Source organism: Rhizoctonia solani, chromosome 8 (assembly GCF_016906535.1).
Source record: "Rhizoctonia solani chromosome 8, complete sequence".
NCBI lineage: Eukaryota > Fungi > Basidiomycota > Agaricomycetes > Cantharellales > Ceratobasidiaceae > Rhizoctonia > Rhizoctonia solani.
In genome coordinates, this window is record NC_057377.1 from 1,697,833 (window position 1) to 1,715,655 (window position 17,823).

The following is a 17,823-nucleotide window of genomic DNA, read 5'->3' on the forward strand; positions in this document are numbered from 1 at the left end:
TCGATGCTGCAGCGAGCGGTTCCCACTCAGAACTGCCGACACACAACTGAGCTGAAGACATGCTTGGAAATGCCTTCTAACACACCCGAAATGAAACCCGGCTGTCCAAGGTCTCGTATATGCACCCATCTCGCAGCTGTATACCAATAAGCTAGCTCTATGTGCAATTGAGCTAGCCGAAGCCTACATCTATGCTGAAAACGTAGACAGGGGTTGATCGAGCCTCTCTTACAAGTGTCGTGCCGTCAGCTCTGATAGATGTGATGTGATAATTCGGGAACCTCTGACTGCGAGGGTACAATGCTTAGCTAACCCCATTCATACTTACCTTTTTGGGGACGAGAGGGAATTCGATTGGAACCAATTGCAAGCGAGCTTGTTTGGCTAATTGGATGTATCGCGACAACGCTTCGGGCGGGAGTCGTTTTCGGGATCATCGATACATGCGATCGCGCTGGGAGGCTTTGATCTTTGACTGTGATGCGAACTACAGTTATATTGTTCTACCACCCAATCAACCACCCAATCACCCAATCAGCCCTATCGAACCGTCGAGTCGAAATGCATCACGGCTCATGTTTTCGTTCACCTTCGATGTCACTGTGGTGTGATAAGATCCTGAAAATCAGTACATCAGTAAAAGGTTCCTTTTTTCAGTAGGATATGGTCTGAAAATTACAATGTTAGTATGCCTTGCTCAGCATGAATCAGAGTATGGAAGAATTGATACCTAGAATCAGTATGTATTGATCTTGATTTCAGCTCAATTCTCACTTAAACACACGCACTGATTTTCAGCATTATAACCTTGTACAGTGTGTGTGCCGCGGTAGCTCGGGCACTATACCATTACATGTCCTTGCAGAGGGAGCGCGTGTCATAACTGACCGTGTGAGGTTTACCAAAGCAACGCTGAAAGGTTGCGGACGGCGCGTTGAGAAAGGGCTTGCCGTTGATCTGCAGTTTTTCACCGATTCATCTCAGGCAAACGCTCTTCGCCCGCACGCCGTTCCTTGATATGACTTGTTCATGCAGCAATTGCGTTGTTTACTGACCATCCGCTTAGCTAGCAGCTACGAATAGAAACAGACTAATGAGATACGTGTGATTGACCGAGAAAGACTGGTGGGTGTAGGAGACTCACAGCTTCATGCATGAGGCGACGTATGGCCACTGGTTAGGTCGAGTAGACGGTGTGGCAAGTCGCTTCTCCCATGGTCATGATACCAAGGTCACGAGTATTATCTGCGTTGTTTCTATATTTAGATTTATTCTTGATTTAAAAAATACATATACGAATAGCGATAGCAGATTCGAGCGTGTTGGCTTGGTGGAAACTGTGTGAAAAACCAACACCTGCCAATACCGGTGTTTTGGGGCTGTTGGCCACGTGGTCTGCCACTCTTTCTGCCCGACCTTGCCGTTTAAAGTTGTCCAGACCCAACTTTGGTTTCTCTGCGTTATAGACCCTGTCGAATACCGCCAAACCTGCTATGATGACTGTACCTATGTGTGTCGTCGACGATTTCGGGACATTTGGACGATGGCTAGGTGGATGACGGTGAGTCGGACCGGGGTGGTCTCTGCGCACAGTGTTGAGGCATGCTGACCACATCAGACCAATTGCATAAAGAGCGAGTTTATGTGCTTCCAGGCGTGCTGATCATGTTCTGTGAGTACGGCAGGTTGCAACGTGCAGGCCATGCCTCCTCTTGCTATAAACGATCCGAGGACGAGCGCTCACTCTCAGTCCATCCAAGGACGACGAACACTCGAAAAATGTCGACGAGTAACAACAGGTCAAGAAATAAGAAAGGAAAAGTGCGACGCTGGCTGGATAGTCTCCTCTGCGTGTCGTCGCCCGAGTCATCGCCCGCTCCGTCTGCTCATCGAGACTCGACCTCACATCGACCACTCGCTTTGGAACCAGCCAGCAGCGGTCAGAACACCGAACCCAGTAGACAGAACATGATCCCATCGACCAACGAGCCCCGCCTCGCTGTGCCATCCGACTCTCTCCCAGTGCCTTCCGCACTTAGCGCCGAACCCCAAATCCCTCCACCGGTTTCGACAAGGGCCCATACTCCTGTTCCTGACTCTACTGCCAAAGTGGATGGAGCCAAGGGCACCGAGTCCGGCTCGCCCTTACCGACGCCAAACCCCGAGCTGGTCGACGATCAATCTCACGCAGTCCACGAGGCGGCCCCAGCTACGACCACGACAGAACCAGCGGAAGCCACGAACAAAACATGGGCTGGGCTACCTGGATCGCTCAGAAAGCTGATGAGCGTGGCTGGATTGATTCCCTCGGTTGGGGATGCTGCTAGAGTGCTTCTTGACTGCGTGGACACGACCGAGGTGCGTCAAAGAGACACTCTGATGAGATGCTTATCAAACACGACTATATAGGTGGCTGCCAACAACAAGCGAGACTACGAAGATCTGGAAACGGAGCTCACCGCGCTGAGCGACACCCTGGCCCAGCAGATCGAGGGCATGGAATCGGAAGCAGTGTCGAAGTGTGTGTCTGGCGTTGCTCAGTACGTGTCAACTACTATAGCCTATGCCTTAGCTGACCGAGAGACTAGCGGGATCGAGAAGCAGGCGAATGAGATCAAGAAGAAGAAAGAAAGAGGAACAGCAAGGCCACTGTTGGAGGCAAGCTCGGACGAGGAAGATGTGATGCGACACTACCGGCGGATACAGTCGCTGTTTCGGCAGCTGCAGGTCAGTATCCATGTCGTCAGTAAAGACTTTAGCGTATGCTGATACGATGATAGGCGAACCTGAGCATGAATACCTGGAGTGTCGCACACGATCTGATGGTGGTATGTGTGACACTTCCTGAGACGCCCATATACTCAAAGCGTGAACTGGACAGAACACGCGGCTAGAGGGCCTAGGACCAGAGAGGCAAGCTGCATACGACTCGGCGCTCTCGGAAACCGTCGGCAGGCGCACATGTACCGAAGGCACGCGCACCAAAGTCCTATCTGACCTAGTGGAATGGGTACACGACAAGAACGCACCTGCGATATACTGGATGAACGGCATGGCGGGCACGGGCAAGACGACGATCGCATACTCATTCGCGGAATGGCTGAAGCAGCACGAGCTACTGGCGGGGAGCTTCTTCTGCACTCGGACGTCGGCTGCGTGCCGGGACGTGGCGAAGATCGTACCGACGGTGGTATACCAGCTGGCGCGGTACTCGGCGACATTCCAATCGATACTATACGACATCCTGAATGCAGATCCTGACGCCGGGTCGAAGAGCATACCAAAGCAGTTCGAGGCGCTACTGAAAGAGGCGTTGCAGAAGACAGCGGAAAAGGGCAAAGGCGATGCACTCGACAACCTGGTGGTAGTGATCGATGCGCTGGACGAATGCGAAGACCAGAGGGGCGTAGAGACCATAGTCGACATGCTGTTCCGTTACGCGCCTCACCTTGGGCTCAAGTTCTTCGTTACCAGTCGACCAGAGCCTGGGATATACACCAAAATGACGGCGAATGTTGATCTTCGGGGCGGGATGGTGCTGCATGACATCGAGCAGTCGCTGGTGAGCAAAGACATCAAGCTGTACCTGGAGCAAGAGCTGGCACGCATCCCCGTTGATATTTCCGACATGGACCTTGAGGGGCTTGTGGATCGGTCGGGAGCGCTGTTCATCTATGCAGCCACACTCGTCCGGTATATTGGCACCGTGAAGGTCGACCCGTACGATCGCCTACAAGCAATACTTCACTCGACTCCGGGGGCCGATCGGGAGCACCCACAAATCGATGAGCTATATACGGCAATACTAATGTCGGCGTTGGAAGACAAGGACCTGGGCGAGCCGGATAAGGAAAGGATCCGAGCGGTGTTACGTACGGTGCTTATGGCCCAGGAGCCGATCGGTGTGGAGACCATTGCCCTACTAGCCGGGATCGACAGTTCGAGGCGTGTGGAGTACGCGCTCTTGCCGCTCCGGTCGGTGCTGCATCAGTCCGAGTCGACGGGTCTCGTGTCTACGCTGCACGCATCGTTCCCAGACTTCATGTTCAGTCCTACACGATCGGGGTCATACTTCTGCGACATCGACAAACATAGCCCCGGAATGGTCTATCGATGCTTTGCAGTGATGAAAGACCAGCTGCGGTTCAACATATGCGACCTGCCTTCGTCGTTCATAGCCGATGAAAACGTCGACAACTTGCAAGACCGGATCAAACACCGGATCTCGCCGTCACTGGCATATGTGTGTCGGTACTGGACCAGTCATGTCAGCGTTGCACCTGCGAACGACGATCTACTGGAGGACCTGAGTGTGTTCCTATCGGAGCGGCTGCTATTCTGGATGGAGGTCATGAGCCTGCGACGTGAGCTGCTGGTAGGGATCGAAGGGTTTCTGGCACTGAAGCAGTGGCTGAAAGTGAGTGGCTTGACGCTTTCGGATACAGTGACTGATGCAGCAGTACATAGAAAACGAAGGGTCAAACATCCGAGGTGGCGATATTGATCGAGGACGCCAGCAACTTCTACACCAGCTATGCCTCCAGCTCAGCATGTCGCTGCACACCGCACATCTACATCTCATGCCTTCCGTTCTGTCCTCGATCAAGCACGGTGTACAAGCAGTACTGGCCCCGGATGCAAGGGCTGGTGGAGCTGAAGGGCAGCCTGATGGACCGCAGAGAGACAGCCGCACTGGCCACCTGGAACATTCGCTCGACAGTACGGTCGGTGGCGTACTCAGGGGATGGCAGTCGAGTTGCAGTCGGATGCTATGACGGAACAGTGAGCATACGGAACGCATACGATGGCACGCTGCTTGTTGGGCCCTGGAATGCTCACACCGGGGATGTTCGTTCAGTTGTGTTCTCGCCTGATGGCAGACTTGTTGCCTCGGGGGCATATGATTGCACCATCAGAGTGTGGGACGTGCGCACTGGCACTCCTGTTGCCGGCCCATTCCGCGGTCACACCGACTATGTCAACTCAGTCTCGTTCTCACCCGGCAGCAAGCGCATAGTCTCTGGCTCCGGCGACAAGACCGTTTGTATATGGGACACGGCCGATGGTACACTGCTTGTGGGTCCGTTGCACGGTCATACCGGCTCAGTCAACTCCGTGACGTACTCACCCGACGGCACACTCATTGCCTCTGCTTCTGAAGACAAGACTATCCGACTGTGGCACTCGGACGACGGCACTCCTGCTGCTTCCCCACTTCAAGGTCACACCGACTTTGTCAACTCTGTTACGTTCACGCCCGATGGCACTCGACTTGTCAGCGGGTCATACGACGGGACCGTTCGTGTGTGGAGGGTGTCGGATGGGTCGGCTGTCGCCACTCCATTTCAGGGTCATTCAGGTCGCGTCTTCTCGGTGGCAGTGTCGCCTGATGGCATGCTTGTTGCATCTGGCTCCGGGGATCGTACTGTGCGAGTGTGGAGGATGAGCGATGGGTCACTTGCTGCCGGTCCATTTCTTGGCCATACTCTTACGATTTTGTCAGTTGGGTACTCACCGGATGGGACGCGAGTCATCTCTGGCTCTTATGATGGGACCGTTCGTGTTTGGAATGTGCGGGAAGGCATGGCGTCCCCTGCCTCCTCAGAAGCTGGTCCATCATACATCACATCCCTCTGGTTCTCGCCTGATGGCGCTCATGTGTTGACAGTGTCGGGTCAGGGCGAGAGGCGCATGTGGGATGTCTCGAGTGGCATATCCCAGCCAGCGCCACCCGATACCCAGATTCCTCACCCCCCATCCGATGTAGCATCTCCTGATAGGTCCTACACTGCTGAAACCGATACGCGTGGAGAGCTAGCACAGGTTGTGCGCACGGACGACAGGTCTGTGGCTGTTGGGCCGTTTGATCGCCCCCCTCGAGTATGGCAGTTCTCTCACGACAGTACCTGCGTCATTGTGGGCTTTTTGGATGGCAGGATTGAGGGGATATGTCTACAGACTGGGCAGACTGTGTTCCAGTTGCGCTCTGATAACGACGACTATGTTGCCCTGATTGCAGAGTGCCCGGATCATTCACTTCTTGCCTCTTTTGACAGCAGCGTGTTGCATACTTCCCCCACTATACGAATCTGGAGCATGGCTGGACCTACACTCTGTTTTCAATCTTCAGACGATCCCTCTCTCGATCCGGGGCCAGGTCAAACACTCTCTGGAATTTACGACCAATGCCATATCAACAGGGATGGGTGGATGGTCAGCAGCAACGGCCTGCTGCTGTGCCTTCCTTCGGAGATAGCTGACGCAGGACTGTCTCCGTTTGCGTCAGTTATTGTCGCAACGTTAGGAACACTACAAGTATCGAAGCAGATGCTATTGGTCGGGCCGGAGTGGGACAAATGCTACATACGGGGCTGAGTGTTGCTTGTTGCTTTTTTCTTCTTAGCACATTGGTATGAATCACAGCAGTAACGTGCACCGTGATACATCGTGTATTTGGGACCCGTGTGATATATGCTGTACCGCACCGGGTGTGTATATTCGGGTCTTTCTCATGTATATAGTCAAATTATTCACACATTCATTCATTATTTTTCGTTCTGCTTCGATGTACTTGTGACGCTTAGTGTATGAGCAAAAGCCTTCGTGATAATGATGATAGCTACTCATTTGTTAGTTCTGCTTGCTTTTTCGCTAGTGGTTTATTACTGGAGATTTAAGTCTACGACTCCTTATCGGAGAAGTAACGATTATTTCAAGCCGCGCCTGGGCCTAGTAGATCGAGCTGTCCCGTCTCCCTGATAAGGATTTAGTCTCCCAACTCCTTGTATGTGGATATGACGTTATCTTTGTCTCATCTAACTGCTGACGCTCAGATCGGCCAGCGAGTGATGATTGTGCTAGGAGAGAGCACAACCTTATCATAAGAAGGGCAAAGTTCATACGACTCCGCCGTGACTTTGGACTCCTGCTTTTCGGCGTAGCCCTGTTTTATTCTCGCTTCACTTGTGAATTCGACATGGTTTTGTTGGGGTCGCATTGTGAGGGGTTTATCAAATTGCCTGCTCTTGGGATCGAAGAAGGGTAGATCATCCAGGGGCCAAGATCGTCGATCACAACAAGAGCCCTGCAAGTGGCTGTGAGCGTGAAATACTGGGAGGCACTGACCTTACCGGGAGTCGAGACCGGTTGGAAATTCAGATAGCTGTTATGTCCCCAGCATCGGGGGACCCGCACCCGTTGGTACGCTGAGACTGGCCACCCAAGTCATTGGCGACTGCTTACACTCCAGCTTTGAGCTTCTCATAGCTACTCTATGCTATTGCCTGCTGTCTGTCAGATATATATGACGTAGCTTGAGTAGCGACTCGGTTGGGTGAGTAGGTCGCGTTTCTATTGGATGTAGCCGCCAGGAATCACCAGCCTAAATTCAGACATCGATTCGGAAGACAGGTACTTCAAACCCGAACGAACTGGTATCATTTGTACAAAAAGATTGATAAGATACATGTGACCACTGAGAAAGACTGATAGGCTTTAGAACTTGCGGGCTCAGAGTTGAGATGACATGCAACCGCTGACCCATGCTGGTAGGGAAACCGGAGGATGAGTTCCCCCTATCTTCCTGCGGTGAACATGCGGAACAAGATGCCGGTTGATGTATTTTTTCATTTGTTAACTTTGTTAATAGTCTGTCTCACAGCTATCTGGAAGTCATAAAAAGAAACCACAGGAGAACGACTGTCGTGGATACGAGTAAGAGCAGTCCAGTCGCTTGGTGGGCGATGTGCAAAACATAAAGGGTTCACTTTCGGCTGGCAACCACGTGGTCAGACGCTACTTCTGCCCAACTTTACCACCTGGAACATCACCATCATCTATTCTCGCTTTTCTGCGCGATGAGCTTTATTGGCAATGACCAGAAGTGCCACAGCGACTGTAATCAAACCGACCTCGTTTGTGTGTGAGATAAACGAACGACGGGTGTCTGGGCGAATGGCAGTGAGTCTGACTGGTATCTCTGCTCATGGCGCGAGACGACTAATCATGTCTACTCAGGACTATCAACCATAGCCTCCGTGCTTCTGGCTACATGCGTTGGGTTGCGAGCATGTGGTGCTTTGCAACGTGAACTCCATGTTCCCACCTGCTATAAACAGCTCGAGCACAAGCGCCCACGGCCGTCCTATTCAACGACGGCGACTGCTTAAGGACATCAACAATAGAAAGCAAGGCAAAGTCTAAGCGAGAGAGGACTTGGCGGTGGATTGGTAGTCAGTTAGGTGGGTGTTTGCGCCAGTCTATGTCGATCTGATCACTACGGCTAACGTTGGCGCCACTGTCCTTCAGGCGTTTCGGACCCGGCCAGTGATAACCATGGAGGCACCTCTGGTGAAGAGAACATAACACCCTACATTAGTCGACTGTCGTTTCGTATCTCGACATTTGACCGTCCATCCGGGGCCAAGGGCGGAGCATGGGCTGGGCTCCGGGTGTTGCTCAAGACGCTGAGGGAAACTCCCGCCATGTTTGGTCCAGTCGTCTCGGCGGCAAGTATACTGCTCGACTGCCTGGACACTATTGAGGTGTGTCGGCCATACCTGTGCTCCACTACCCCCACCGCTAACGCGTACTCATCATAGGCGGTGGCGCGAAATCAACGCGACTACGAGTATCTGGCGACCGAGCTTGGTGCACTCAGCAAATCGCTAGTGATCACCTATAAGAGAGCTGCACCAGGCTCAGATAGCGACTGCGTGACTGGGATTGCCAAGTAGGTCGACGGACTAGTTATTCATGTTGCATGATGACTGACAGGATGCAAAGAGCAACCGAACGAGAGGCAAAAGAAACCGAGAGCAAGACTGAACGGAGGACTGGGAGGCGGATGCTGATGGCGAACGCGGACCAGCAGGACCTAATGGAACGGTGCAAGCGGATAGAGTCACTGTTTCGGCAGTTGCAGGTGGGTGCATAGCCAATTATCCATGACCGGGCTCGGCGCTTACGAATGAGCAGACGAACACTGGGATGAGTACTTGGGCAAACACAAATGAACTAGTGGTGGCGCGTACTGCCTAGCATGGGCGAGAGCGAGTGGTGAAGTCTAACTGTCAAGCTTAACAGAACTTCAGACTGGCGGTACTAAACGCGCAGATGAAGGCAACATACGACTCACAGCTCTCATCATCGACCAACAGACGGACATGCACAGAAGGCACACGGGTTCAGGTACTCCACAAACTCAAGGGCTGGGCGTACAACACGCGAGGACAAGCAGCATACTGGATGAGCGGTATGGCAGGCACCGGCAAGACCACGATCGCGTGCACGTTCGCCGAGTGGCTCGAGAGAGAAGCTGCTGGCGCCAAGCTTCTTCTATATGCGGGCCTCTGCCGACTGCCACGACGTAACTCGGATGATACCTACGGGGGCATACCAGCTCACAGGGTACTCCGTCCCATTCCAGCTTTGGTCAGCCTCTCCTATACATTATTCTGTTAGTACTACTCTCACACCCTGTAAACATCCTCCCACCGCACCCCGCAGCCACATCGCACTATAAAGCTTGGACTTGAAGCTCCATGATCATTTTGTTTATAGTTTTCATTTTATAAAACAGAGTCAAAGTAAAACACCCTGGGCCTGGAAAACGTTATGGATGGAAAAACTAAGATACGCCGTCGTGGGAGACTAGTAGAGAGAAAAATAAACCGTTTTGTCCAACTTCTGGTGCTGCAGCGAGCGGTTCCGACTCAGAACTGCCGACACATAACTGAGCTGAAGACGTGCTTGGAAATGCCTTCCAACACACCCAAAATGAAACCCGGCTGTCCAAGGTCTCGTATATGCACCCATCTCGCAGCTGTATACTAATAGCTAGCTCTATGTGCAATTGAGCCAGCCGAAGTCCCCATCTATGCTGACAACGTAGACAGGGGTTGATCGAGCCTCTCTTACAAGTGTCGTGCCGCCAGCCGTGATAGATGTGATGTGATAATTCGGGAACATCTGACTGCGAGGGTACAATGCTTAGCTAACGTCATTCATGTTTACCTTTCTGGGGATGAGAGGAAATTGGATTGGAACCAATTGCAAGCGAGCTTGTTTGGCTAATTGGATGTATCGCGACAGCGCTTCGGGTGGGAGTCGTTTTCGGGATCATCGATACATGCGATCGTGCTGGGGAGCTTTGATCTTTGGCCGTGATGCGAACTACGGTTGTATTATTCCACCACCCAATCAATCACCCAATCAGACCTATCGAACCACCGGGTCGAAAAGCATTGAAGTTCATGTTTCTGTTCGCCTTCGATATGTGTCGCGGTAGCTCGGGCACTATACCATTACATGTCCTTGGAGAGGGAGTGCCTGTCATAACTGACCGCGCGTGAGGTTTACCAAAGCAATGCCAGAAGGTTGCGGACGGCCCGTCCAGGTAAAGACTTGCCGTTGATCTACGTGTTTTCACCCATCCGTCCCAAACAAACGCTCTCTGCCTGCACGCCATTCCTTGACATGACTTGTTCATGCGGCGATTGCGTTGTTTACTGACGACCCGCTTGGATATTAGCTATGAATAGAAAGAGGCTGATGAGATACGTGTGATTGACGGAGAAAGACTGGTGGGTGTAGGAGACTCACAGCTTCATGCATGAGACAACTTATAGCCACTGGTTTGGTCAAGTGGACAATGTGGCGAATTGGTTCTTCCGGTCATTCTTGTCACGGCGGGTCCATGGTCATGATACCAAGGCCACGAGTACTGTCTGCGTTGTTTTTAGATTCAGATTTATTCTTGATTTAGAAAATACATATATGAATGGCGATGGCAGATTCGAGCGTGTTGGCTCGGTGGAAACTGTGTGGAAAGCTAATACCTGCCAATACCGGTGTTTTGGGGCTGTCGGCCACGTGGTCTGCCACTCTTTCTGCCCTACCTTGCCGTTTAAAGTTGACCAGACCCAACTCTGGTTTCTCTGCGTTATAGACCCTATCGAATATGGCCAAAACTGCTATGATGACTCTAACCATGTGTGTCGTCGATGATTTCGGGACATTTGGACGATGGCCAGGTGGATGACGGTGAGTCTGACTGGGGTCGTCTCTGCGCACAGTGTCGAGGCATGCTGACCGCATCAGACCAATTGCATAAAGAGCGAGTTTATGTGCTTCCAGGTGTGGTGATCATGTTCTGTGAGTACGGCAGGTTGCAACGTGCAGGCCACGCCCCCTCTTGCTATAAACGATCCAGGGACGAGCGCTCACTGTCAGTCTATTCAACGACGACGAACACTCGAAAAATGTCGACTCGGAACAACAGGTCAAGAAACAAGAAAGGAAAAGTGCGACGCTGGCTGGATAGTCTACTCTGTGTGTCGTCGCCAGAGTCATCGCCCGCTCCGTCTGCTCATCGAGACTCGACCTCACATCGACCACTCGCTTCGGAACCAGCCAGCAGCGGTCAGAACACCGAACCAAGTAGACAGAACATCATTCCATCAACCAACGAGCCTCGCCTCACTGTGCCATCCGACTCTCTCCCAGTGCCTTCCGCCCTTAACGCCGAACCTCAAATCCCTCCACCGGTTTTGGCAAGGGCCCATACTCGTGTTCCTGACTCTACTGCCAAAGTGGATGGAGCCAAGGGCACCGAGTCCGGCTCGCCCTCATCGACGCCAAACCCCGAGCTGGTCGACGATCAATCTCACGCAGTCGACGAGGCGGCCCCAGCTACTACCACGGCAGAACCAGCGGAAGCCACGAACAAAACATGGGCTGGGCTACCTGGATCGCTGAGGAAGCTGATGAGCGTGGCTGGGTTGATTCCCTCGGTTGGGGATGCTGCCAGAGTGCTTCTGGACTGCGTGGACACGACCGAGGTGCGTCAAAGCGACACTCTGATGAGATGCTTATCAAACACGACTATATAGGTGGCTGTCGACAACAAGCAAGACTACGAAGATCTGGCGACAGAGCTCACCGCGCTAAGCAACACCCTGGCCCAGCAGATCGAGGGCATGGGATCGGAAGCAGTGTCGAAGTGTGTGTCTGGCGTTGCTCAGTACGTGTCAACTACTATAGCCTATGTCTTGGCTGACCGAGAGACTAGCGGGATCGAGAAGCAGGCGAAGGAGATCAAGAAGAAGAAAGAAAGGGGAACAGCAAGGCGACTGTTGGAGGCAAGCTCGGACGAGGAAGATGTGATGCGACACTACCGGCGGATACAGTCGCTGTTTCGGCAGCTGCAGGTCAGTATCCATACCGTCATTGGAGACTTTAGTGTATGCTGATAGGATGATAGGCGAACCTGAGCATGAATACCTGGAGTGTCGCAAACGATCTGATGGTGGTATGTGTGACACTTCCTGAGACGCCCATATACTCAAAGTATGAACTGGACAGAAAACGCTACTGAAAGACCTAGGACCGGAAATGCAGGCGGCATACGACTCGGCACTCTCGGAAACCGTCGGCAGGCGCATATGCACCGAAGGCACGCGTACCAAAGTCCTATCTGACCTAGTGGAATGGGTACACGACAAGAACGCACCTGCGATATACTGGATGAACGGCATGGCAGGCACGGGCAAGACGACGATCGCATACTCATTTGCCGAATGGCTGGAGAAGCACGAGCTACTGGCGGGGAGCTTCTTCTGCACTCGGACGTCGGCTGCTTGCCGGGACGCGGCGAAGATCGTACCGACGGTGGTATACCAGCTGGCGCGGTACTCGGCGACATTTCAATCCGCCCTGTGCGACATCCTGAATGCGGCTTCCGACGCCGGTTCGAAGAGCATATCAAAGCAGTTCGAGGCGCTACTGAAAGAGGCGTTGCAGAAGACAGTGGAAAAAGGCAAAGGCGATGCACTTGACAACCTGGTGGTAGTGATCGATGCGCTGGACGAATGTGAAGACCAAAGGGGCGTAGAGACCATAGTCGACATGCTGTTCCGTTACGCGCCTCACCTAGGGCTCAAGTTCTTCGTTACCAGTCGACCGGAGCCTGGGATATACACTAAAATGACGGCGAATGTTGATCTTCGGGGCGGGATGGTGCTACATGACATCGAGAAGTCGCTGGTGAGCAAAGACATCAAGCTGTACCTGGAGCAAGAGCTGGCACGCATCCCCGTTGATGTTTCCGACATGGACCTGGAGGGGCTTGTGGATCGGTCGGGAGCGCTGTTCATCTACGCAGCCACACTCGTCCGGTATATTCGCACCGTGAAGGTCGACCCGTACGATCGCCTACAAGCAATACTTCACTCGACTCCGGGGGCCGATCGGGAGCACCCACAAATCGATGAGCTATATACGGCAATACTAAAGTCGGCATTGGAAGACAAGGACCTGGGCGAGCCGGATAAGGAAAGGATCCGAGCGGTGCTACGTACGGTGCTCATGGCCCAGGAGCCGATCGGTGTGGAGACCATAGCGCTGCTAGCCGGGATCGACGGTTCGAGGCGTGTGGAGTACGCGCTCTTGCCGCTCCGGTCGGTGCTGCATCAGTCCGAGTCGACTGGCCTCGTGTCCACGCTGCACGCATCGTTCCCAGACTTCATGTTCAGTCCTACACGATCGGGGTCATACTTCTGCGACATGGACAAACATAGCCCCAGAATGGCCCGTCGATGCTTCGCAGTGATGAAGGACCAGCTGCGGTTCAACATATGCGACCTGCCTTCGTCGTTCATACCCGATGACAACGTCGACAACTTACAAGACCGGATCAAACACCGGGTCTCGCCGTCACTGGCATATGTGTGTCGGTACTGGGCCAGTCATGTCAGCGTTGCACCTGCGAACGACGACCTGCTGGAGGACCTGAGTGTGTTTCTATCGGAGCGGCTACTGTTCTGGATGGAGGTCATGAGCCTGCGGCGTGAGCTGCTAGCAGGGATCGAAGGGTTTCTGGCACTGAAACAGTGGCTGAGGGTGAGTGGGTCAACGCTTTTGGATACAGCGACCTGATGCAGTAGTACATAAGAAAACAAAGAGTCAAGCATCCAAGGTGGCGACATTGATCGAGGACGCAATCAACTTCTACACCAGCTATGCCTCTAGCGGGGCGTGTCGTTGCACACCACACATCTACATCTCATGCCTTCCGTTCTGTCCTCGATCAAGCACGGTGTACAAGCAGTACTGGCCTCGGATGCAAGGGCTGGTGGAGCTGAAGGGCAGTCTGATGGACCGCAGAGAGACAGCCGCACTGGCCACCTGGAACATTCCCTCGCCAGTATTGTCGGTGGCGTACTCAGGGGATGGCAGTCGAGTTGCAGTCGGATGCGAAGACGGAACAGTGAGCATACGGAACGCATACGATGGCACGCTGCTTGTTGGGCCCTGGAATGCTCACACTGACTATGTTCGTTCGATTGTGTTCTCGCCTGATGGCAGACTTGTTGCCTCGGGGTCAACTGATTGCACCATCGGAGTGTGGGACGTGCGCACCGGCAGTCCTGTTGTCGGCCCATTCCACGGTCACACCGGCGATGTCAACTCGGTTTCGTTCTCACCCGACAGCAAGCGCATAGTCTCTGGCTCCTTCGACAACACCGTTTGTATATGGGACACAGCCGATGGCACACTGCTTGTGGGTCCGTTGCACGGTCATACCGCCTCAGTCCGCTCCGTGACGTTCTCGCCCGACGGCACACTCATTGCCTCTGCCTCCAAGGACGAGACTATCCGACTGTGGCGCTCGGACGACGGCACTCCTGCTGCTTCCCCACTTCAAGGTCACACCCACTCTGTCAACTCTGTTACGTTCACGCCCGATGGGACTCGACTTGTCAGCGGGTCATCCGACAAGACCGTTCGTGTGTGGAGGGTGTCGGATGGGTCGGCTGTTGCCACTCCATTTCAGGGTCATTCAGATGCTATCTACTCGGTGGCAGTGTCGCCTGATGGCATGCTTGTTGCATCTGGCTCCAGGGATCGTACTGTGCGAGTGTGGAGGATCAGCGATGGGCTACTTGCTGCCGGTCCATTTGTTGGCCATATTAATCGGATTTTATCAGTTGGGTACTCGCCGGATGGGACGCGAGTCATCTCTGGCTCTATTGATGGGACCGTTCGTGTTTGGAATGTGCGCGAAGGCATGATGTCCCCCGCCTCTTCAGAAGTTGATCTATCATTTATTACATCCCTCTCTTTCTTGCCTGATGGCGCCCATGTGTTGACAGTGTCGCGTGGGGGCGAGATGCGCATGTGGGATGTCTCGAATGGCATATCCCAGCCAGCGCCACCCGACATCCAGGTTCCTCATCCTCCATCTCATGCAGCATCTCCCGATAGGTCATACACTGCTGAAACCGATACGTATGGACGGCTAGTACAGGTTGTGCGCACGGACGACAAGTCTGTGGCTGCTGGGCCGTTTGATCGCACCCCTGAAGCATGGCATTTCTCTCACAACAGTACCTGCGTCATCGCGGGCTTTTGGGATGGCAGGATTGAGGGGATATGTCTGGAGACTGGGCAGACTGCATTCCAGTTGCGCTCCGCTAACAATCACCATGTTAGCCTGATTGCAGAGTGCCCGGATCATTCACTTCTTGCCTCTTTTGACAGCGGCTCATTCAATACTTCCCCCACTATACAAATCTGGAGCATGGCTGGACCTACACTCTGTTTTCAATCCTCAGACAATCCCTCTCTCGATCCGGGGCCAGGTCAGACACTCTCTGGACTTTACGACCAATGCCATATCGATAGGGATGGGTGGATGGTCAACAAAAGCAACGAGCTGCTGCTCTGGCTTCCGTCGGAGATAGCTGATGCAGGACTGTCCCCGTTCGTGTGGGTGATCGTAACAGGGTCGGGGACACTGCAATTACCGAAGCGGATGCTGGTAACCGGGGATCAGTGGTACCAATGCTATGTACAGCATTGAATCTTTGTTCTGTGGCTTTTCTTCGTTTGATATTGAAAGCACATCCAATGTTTGGAATGGTCGTAGATCTGATACTCGAGCGCATGTTGTATGTCTTTATCATTAGCATCAATTCAATCATCAATTGTACAAACATTCCAGCCCGTAGCGCTTTCTCCTGCCTGGCGTAATTAGCACCTAGAAGGGTTGGTAAAAGTTATACAAACTAACACTCAATCACTGTGTCAAACCTGCCTATTGATCTCGCTCTATGTGCACCAACTATGGGATTCAATTCCAAGGAGAACACATTATACTACATGTCTGCACTATAAGCGCAAGACTGCCCAGGTCAAGGCATGGTGAAGCATATAGCTCTATACCAAAAATGTGTTGGAATATCGTGTATTTGGCGTCTATTCTGCATGTACTGTACAGGACCGGAAGAGATCTTCCAAAGACTTCTCCCCGTGTACTTAAAATTTTTGTCTTACTTTGAATACATTTTGCCCCTCTGCGTTGACGACTTTGTGTGTCTTTCAACAAAATGTACTCCGTTTGGGGAAGACCCTGTACTTCACAACCACATTCCATGTATGATCTATTTGTTTTAGGAACAACAGGAGAGAGAGCGTTCGAATATGCATCAGCAAGGCAGGGTGACTTCACAATTAAATTTGCACAGCATAACACCATATGCAGAAGAGAAACTAAAGTTGAGTATCTTACTTGAAAACGGCCGATTTCAGTAGGTTTTGAGCTATCAGTGAACTGGTCAGTGGGTACGGTTTAGCACAATCGTCAAAATGAGTATGACTCATGCCGCTTCTTACCTCGTATCTCACTGAGAGGCGCGTACGATTTTCGTCTTTCCAGCATCTTTCCCAAACGATCGGGTGTATGCTCGGATATTCGTGTTCATACTGATATCAGTTTTCGAAGGTGTCCGTGGATTGCGTATAACAAGTTCACTCACAAATCACCGGTACCATTTGTTACTTCTCATTACGCGTGTCTTTCATTCAACTTAGCGCGTCCATCCCATATCTGCAAATTTATCCTGATCTAAGCTGGGTATGCGTATACGTCGAAGAAGTGAGGTCGAAAGCATCGGTGAGACTGCATACAAACTCGGTCTCACTACTCATCTTTTGGTATACCATTCGGTCGCCTCCGCCAGAGCGGCCTTAATAATGAGTTGGCCACAAACACATAACTGAAGCGGACCTATATATGAAGCAGGAAACACCTCGGTCGGACTCTATGCCCATATAGTATTGATATAGGGTACTCTCGAGCACTACTAAGAGCTCTATGGCAGCCCTAGGCTTTTCCACGCTTCGGCAACTCAGATTTCTGCTGGGCGGAACTAATCCTGTTCTGCCGGTGGCCGAAGTATCAAACAAAGTATGATCGAGGGTCCGAGACTGCTGATCGGGAGTGGAGCTCTGCAGGTGGCTGTGGGTGTGAAATACTGAGTCAAGAGCGAATGACTGCAAGGGTACAGGATGGTGCTTGGCCAACGTCATTCACGCTCGCCTTTTGGGTGTGTGTTTATCGAATCCTGGCTCGTCGGGGTGATTTGACTTGTTTTACGACCAGAGTTTGCTATGCGACCAGTCTCCGGGCTCATCGGCGGATGAGACCTTACCAAACAGCTTTCGTACTCGACCTCCATAACGATCGTTCTATCATATAACCAGTCAGTCAATTGGAGGCGTCGAGCAACTGGTACCCAGTTCAGGCATGCTGAATGCCAAGCTCCCATCCATGTCCGACTCTATGCCTTGCCGGATCGGATAGCCTACCAGCACACAGTTTCAGAATGAGCACCCAAGTTAAGCCTAACCTTGACTGAGATTAGTGTAAGCGACGTGATACACTTGTGGAAACTTGGAAGCGCGCTCACGTAAAGACTCCTGCTTTCATCTATTACAGTTTTCGACATGCAGATCAGGGTCCGTCGATCGCAAATAACCACT

At 52.5% G+C, this 17,823-nt stretch overlaps 3 protein-coding genes across 3 annotated transcripts; all 3 read left to right on the forward strand.

Moving 5' to 3' along the window:
* Positions 1-1,779: 1,779 nt before the first annotated feature.
* On the forward strand, positions 1,780-6,375 carry RhiXN_09978 (Vegetative incompatibility protein HET-E-1; the record flags this gene model as incomplete). The annotated part of the gene is made up of 6 exons (XM_043329794.1): positions 1,780-2,358; positions 2,410-2,540; positions 2,589-2,727; positions 2,781-2,828; positions 2,882-4,417; positions 4,468-6,375. 6 exons carry the CDS (start codon positions 1,780-1,782, stop codon positions 6,373-6,375), a joined length of 4,341 nt encoding a protein of 1,446 aa, XP_043182628.1.
* A 1,166-nt stretch (positions 6,376-7,541) lies between these two features.
* On the forward strand, positions 7,542-9,462 carry RhiXN_09979 (Vegetative incompatibility protein HET-E-1; the record flags this gene model as incomplete). Its single annotated transcript, XM_043329795.1, has 6 exons — positions 7,542-7,611; positions 8,308-8,543; positions 8,601-8,731; positions 8,785-8,923; positions 8,977-9,021; positions 9,085-9,462. 6 exons carry the CDS (start codon positions 7,542-7,544, stop codon positions 9,460-9,462), a joined length of 999 nt encoding a protein of 332 aa, XP_043182629.1.
* Positions 9,463-11,003: 1,541 nt separating this feature from the next.
* On the forward strand, positions 11,004-15,862 carry RhiXN_09980 (Vegetative incompatibility protein HET-E-1; the record flags this gene model as incomplete). Its single annotated transcript, XM_043329796.1, has 7 exons — positions 11,004-11,043; positions 11,101-11,840; positions 11,892-12,022; positions 12,071-12,209; positions 12,263-12,310; positions 12,364-13,899; positions 13,928-15,862. 7 exons carry the CDS (start codon positions 11,004-11,006, stop codon positions 15,860-15,862), a joined length of 4,569 nt encoding a protein of 1,522 aa, XP_043182630.1.
* Positions 15,863-17,823: the final 1,961 nt, after the last annotated feature.